Source organism: Drosophila ficusphila, unplaced genomic scaffold, assembly GCF_018152265.1.
Source record: "Drosophila ficusphila isolate 14025-0441.05 unplaced genomic scaffold, ASM1815226v1 contig_636, whole genome shotgun sequence".
Taxonomy (NCBI): domain Eukaryota; kingdom Metazoa; phylum Arthropoda; class Insecta; order Diptera; family Drosophilidae; genus Drosophila; species Drosophila ficusphila.
In genome coordinates this window covers 2,893,076-2,898,442 of record NW_025064569.1, presented here as the reverse complement: position 1 = coordinate 2,898,442, position 5,367 = coordinate 2,893,076, and the positions used below count along the sequence as shown (strand labels likewise).

The window sequence follows — 5,367 nt, the reverse complement described above, 5'->3', positions numbered from 1 at the left end:
AACCAAATATGCAGATACAACATAATTTTACTTTACAAAAAAAAAGTAATTTTTCTAAAAAAAAAAAAATAATGTACAGTAATTTAAAAAAAAACAAACATTTTTTGGAGTTTTACATCTTTATAAAATTGCATCAATTCCGTTTAAACGAACTGCATACTTTCAAAATTTTCCCTAATTTGTAATGAGGCAAAAGATCGTAATCCGCTGTCAATCGACGCCAATCGATGTCTCTGAAACTTATTCACACGTGTTTGCTGTTAATCAACAAACAAAATAAAAATGGATTCAATTTTTAAACTGGATCCAAAAGGCTATCAGAAATGTAAAGGTGAAAAGGAACCCAATATTGTTTACGAGGGAAATTGGCTTTTGTCAAAAAAGAACGAAAGAAACGTCGAAGTGGAAGAAGTGAAACTTTTTGGCCTCGATCTTGATTGTTCAAATGTTCTCAATGTTGTAAGTTCTTTGTTTGACAATAGAAAGTCCACATCAAAAACTGACAAGCATTCAGATGTAGTAGTTGAACATGTGGAAAATGTGAAAAACTCCAATGAACAGAAAAGTTTGATTGGAAATCTCACATTGCCGGTTAACAATGGTAACCAAGATTTGTTCAATTGGCGACAAACTGCAGAAGTGGACATGCGAAGGTCGAAGCGGGCGTTGGATCCAGGTCTTGATCAGCGATGTTCGCTTCCTAATCTGGGAAAGAGGCGGCAGTCCATAATCAACAGAGTGAGTATTAGACAGAAAAAAAGGATTATTGTAGATAGCTCAAATATGCTTATGATGAAAAATTCGACATCGGAAGTTGCGCACGACTGCAGATGCAAAACTCAGGCCACTTCTAGTGGTTTCTGTGGCAAGGCAATAACTGATCCTGTTTCTTCCGCTTTAATCTTGGTTGCTGCATTGAAAACATTGCAGAGGCCGTAAACTCAGCGGAACAGAAAAAGCCTCGGCAAGAATTTGTTTGTCGTAAATATCAAGAAAGATAATTAAGGCCATGGCTTACAGACCAACAACAAAATGAAACAGCGACTGTTATCCGTCCACTTACCCCAGAGCTATGTGTATATTTACTTCTGAATCAGGTGCCACATTGACGACTTCTTTAGTAATCTGAAAGAATTTCAGACATTTTTTTAATTACATTCTTTGTAATTTTTAACAATACATTTCTTATTTTTTTCAGACTGAACGCGCCAAAACCGCGGGATCTGGCTGGTTTGATTTGTCCGCAACCGACATTACCGAGGAAATGCGAAACGAACTTAAAATCATACAAATGCGATCAGTGTTAAACCCCAAACACTTTTACAAAAAAAGCGACTCAAAAAGTTTACCAAAATATTTTCATATTGGAACTGTTCAAAACTTGGCTATAGACCACTACAACGAAAAGAAAGCAAGAACGAGCAAGGCTCTTGTTAATGATCTGCTAGAAGATCAAAACTTTCAAATGTTCAACAAAAGAAAATATAATGAAGTGATTCAGCGCACCGACAAATATGCCCAAAGAAAAATCATTAAAAAAATGAAAAAACTTAAGAAAAACAAATAAATAAAATATGTATGTGGTTGAGCTTGATTATTTCTTAGCTGTCATCACGTCCCTTTTCAACAAAATAATAAGTGTTTTTATAAAAACCAGAAGAAGTCAGCTTCTGTGAGCTTCCTTGCAGTTGTCAGCACAATTGTAGTATTTTTCAATTGCTAGTTTAGTCCTTACAACGTCAGCAATATTTTCTGACCATATGATTTTAAATATCTATTGTCGAAATGGGTACAAAACCGACGCGAGTGGTACCCCTACTCCCTTTCCCTTTCATGGAGAGCCATGGATATAATAAAAACATATTTTTGAAAGGTATTTGTGTATGTTGCGAATTTTAATTTTCAAAATCAATAAAAATGTGCGATGCATTTTGTGCCGATCAGCGATTGATGGTCACAGTTAATATAGTTACTTTGTAAAAGTTTTCAGTGTGTAATTTTGATTAAACATTTTAATTTTTGTATACCCACAATAATGCGCGATGCATTTTGTGCCGATCAGCAATTGATGGTCACAATAAATATAGGTACTTCGTGATGATCCTGGTAAATCGTTGGTTCAATGGTCCGGAGGTGGCTGGTTTTAAGTCGTTTTGATGGATTCAATAATAAATTCAACCTTCTTCTTCCTTTGTCGTTCTAAGACTGATTTTTATTTAAGTTCTGAGTACATATGAAAGCTAGCTTTAGAGTGGGGTACATATGCTGTGTTTGCGAAATAGCCTAGGTCAGTTGTGGCCCAGTTGTTTATATGATTCGGCATCGGGAGTCCGCTGTCTGCGGTTCGATGTCCGGGTTGAACGGCATCGCCTGTTAGTGGGACATTGCCCGAGGGGGCTTGGGTGGAGGTGATACCATCTGCAAGACATCAGCGGTAACTCGCGCGCACTTATGCATTGCTAAATATGCTATATTATTTTTTTGAGGTAATTTTTATAAAAAAAAAATTTCCGCCAATTTTCAGTTTTTAGCTTAGTAATTTCCGCCAATTTTTTTAAGACTCGATATCTCGTTAACGGTGCGAGATATCGAAAATTATTAAAAAGTTTTTACTTTGGGCCAATTACCCAAAATATGTCCTCAAATCTTGGCGCCCCGGAAACTAAAATCTCCCCGAAAAAATGAATGGGAAAAAAATTATTACGCCGTTGTTTTTGATAATATCGACTTTATTTCTTTCACATGTTGTTATACCCTTACAGAGGGTATTAAAATTTCAGTCAGAAGTTTCCAACGCAATGAAGGAGGAAAAATCGCCAAAGCTTCGATGTTGTTAGCCTTAACGTATTTTGTTCGACTTATTTGATGGATAGGTATAAAATAAAGTTTTACACGACATCGCTATACCAGCAAAGAAATCAAAAAATTAAAACGAAAAAAATTTTAAAATGAAAACTAAAAAAACAGTTCTTACGCCCAATCTTATTTGGGCAATCACTTTAGGGGTGTCGATTTATTTATTTATATAAGCTTCGGCCCGCCGAAGTTGGGTTTCTTTCTTGTTTATCATATTTTTTCTATTTTAAGATTGTAAATTTTATCAACCAATAATTCCGGAACCGTTGAATATATTCGTTAAAAAATAAATAAAAAAAATTTAATGTGGAATATTCTACAGAGTCGGATAATTTGTCAACTCAAAGATGACAAATTTATATTACACAAAGGTTCTTCAATAAAAATTAAATCAAATGCATTATTTTGGCGATTATGTCATTACAACTTTTTATTTTCACACCATATTAGGCTGCCATAAATGACCATAGCTTTTAGGCCTCAGTCTCAGACTGGAGCTTGGCCACATATGCTGCCTTGTGAGCTGCAATTTTAGTCTTGCGCTGCTCAATTGTGAGTTTCTTAGCGTTCCACCTCTTCTTCGTAACGCCAGATTTCTTAGCGGTGACCTTGTGGGTGGGGTCGTTACGAATTGCTTGGTGGGCTTTTTTGTAGATATCCTCAAGCTGCAACAGAAGTCATTACTTAGAATTTTACTAATAAGAAATATGATGGGATGTGCAACCATAACAGGAAGTACGATCTATTGTGCGACCGTACTTCGAACACAGGTTACTGATTTTATGTAGTCCACTTTTGGCACCGACAGCGTTGTCATATGCAAAACGCAGCAGTAATTCTTAAAACGGACGTCCAGAAATTGGGTTGTACTTACATCATCAGCACGTATGCCCAACTTGATGTAACGGCTGAATTGGCGCTTAAAGCTTTCCTCATCTTCCTCTTCTAAAGTGCGCATATAGTCCGCGACATGCTGACCAAAGATATGCGCGCGATGCACATCGGCATTGAAGCTCTTTGTCTCCGCCGAGTAGCCGGGAAAACGCTTTACCGAGTGGGGAATGTTTAAGCCACCATCAACAGCCCCCTTCATGGCACCGAAAACACGAGCTCCGGTTGTTGTGCGTGCCAGTCCAACGTCCAAAAAAGCACCGGAAAGCACCCGGTCCGTCGTCCACGGGCTCAACGTTGAACTCCTCGCCAGTAACATCTGTGCATCCTGCGTAAAGCGAGTCTAGGCCCAACTTGTTGAGCACGCGACGGGCGACCAGCAGGCCGGTGCAATATGCTGCCGCATAGTTGGTTAATCCGACCTAACATTAAAATTTTTGTTTACGGTTCTTTTAGACAAGTTAACATCAGACCTCCAACTCACCTTAATCCCGTACTTGGGCAGCTCATGTGAATAAGCCGCGCAGACAACGCGATCACCTTCGATGCGAGCGTAAGCAATCTGCACGGTGATGTCCTTGTTGGAGAGACGTACAATCAAACGGTACTTCGGAGTATTGTACTTGTTCTTGTCCTGAAAGGTTAGGCGCTTCCTGGCGTAATAATCAGTCTTGCCCTCGCGACGCCTGCGGAACTTGACTTGGTACCTCTTGAAGTACTGCTTGTTCTTGACTACCTTAACGAAACCCTGCAAAAGCCACGCACACAGCAAGTTTATTGTTTTGATTTTTATAAATGAAATAAGATGTTGAGGGCAGCTTTACCAACAACCAAATGAATTGTGCGTATGTGCACGTGGGGTGCCGTTAATCAAATATTTACTACTTTTTAAAAATATAAAACTGCTCCGTTAGTTTAAGGGACCCACCATTTTAATGCTCGATGAAAACTTGTATCACCGCTGGAAAATGAAAAATTAAATAATATATATAACCAGGACCACAATTTTTTCACTCGTACCTCGCCGGAAATTGCTAGCGAAAAGAACGAAACAGTGTGGCCTTCTCTTACATCCCAAATTATACCACAAAAGACGATGTACGTAAAAATATTAAAAATAAATAATTAGCGTCTAAATTGAAACGGTGCAAATAATGGTAGTTAGCCAGTCATAAGATATGTATGACTGGCGCACTCTTATATAAATATTATCTATAACTAAAACAACATCCAGCTGAATTAAGTTTTCTGGTAACATAATTTTTTCAGTCAATTCAAATTATTTTTCGTTAGTAGCTGACGAGAAGTGACCGCCAAGGTCAAAGAGGCGTCGAGCACTTATGGCGATTGGGGAATGATGGAAAAGAAACACGTGGTCTGCATTACTATCCCGCGATTTAGCTTGGTAATCAAACAACGTAAAGCGTAGGGTGGGTTACAAAAAATGAGTGAATTTTTTGAATGAATTAGAAATTTTACATATTCGAGGTCAGCAAGTATTGTAAGAATTCATATAAACAAACGGCTCCGCACGTAAGAGGTATAATTTCCAGCTCAAAGCATGTATTGTCAAGGGCATATCAAAAAAAATTCTTCGAAAAATTTTTGGCGGTGAGACAA

At 37.9% G+C, this 5,367-nt stretch overlaps 2 protein-coding genes and 1 non-coding gene across 5 annotated transcripts; 2 read left to right on the top strand and 1 right to left on the bottom strand.

Moving 5' to 3' along the window:
• The first annotated feature begins 205 nt into the window (after positions 1 to 205).
• Positions 206 to 1,632, top strand: LOC108101725 (deoxynucleotidyltransferase terminal-interacting protein 2). Of its 3 annotated transcripts, XM_043208734.1 has the most exons (3): positions 343 to 459; positions 515 to 738; positions 1,199 to 1,632. In XM_043208734.1, the coding sequence occupies exons 2-3, from the start codon at positions 646 to 648 to the stop codon at positions 1,565 to 1,567; spliced, it is 462 nt and encodes a 153-aa protein (XP_043064669.1). In that variant the 5' UTR covers positions 343 to 459; positions 515 to 645; the 3' UTR covers positions 1,568 to 1,632. The 3 variants fall into 3 exon arrangements, with proteins under 3 accessions (XP_043064668.1, XP_017061666.1, XP_043064669.1); XM_043208733.1 differs by lacking the exon at positions 515 to 738 and having other exon boundaries at positions 206 to 459; XM_017206177.2 differs by having other exon boundaries at positions 208 to 738.
• Positions 824 to 1,134, top strand: LOC122320595. Its single transcript, XR_006245715.1, has one exon. It is a non-coding gene; the product is annotated as a small nucleolar RNA U85 (small nucleolar RNA).
• Positions 1,633 to 3,256: 1,624 nt separating the features above from the next.
• On the bottom strand, positions 3,257 to 4,848 carry LOC108101724 (60S ribosomal protein L5). Its single transcript, XM_017206176.2, is given in 6 exon segments — positions 3,257 to 3,521; positions 3,731 to 4,003; positions 4,005 to 4,169; positions 4,232 to 4,495; positions 4,676 to 4,708; positions 4,768 to 4,848. Coding segments are annotated over 5 exon segments (897 nt in total). The 5' UTR covers positions 4,679 to 4,708; positions 4,768 to 4,848; the 3' UTR covers positions 3,257 to 3,329.
• Between the last annotated feature and the right edge of the window lie 519 nt (positions 4,849 to 5,367).

Excerpts from the sequence above, each read along its gene's own strand:
- LOC108101725 (XM_017206177.2), top strand. The coding sequence starts at position 283 with ATGGATTCAATTTTTAAACTGGATCCAAAAGGCTATCAGAAATGTAAA. Across the intron at positions 739-1,198 it reads GGCAGTCCATAATCAACAGA|ACTGAACGCGCCAAAACCGC; the intron begins GTGAGTATTAGA and ends TATTTTTTTCAG.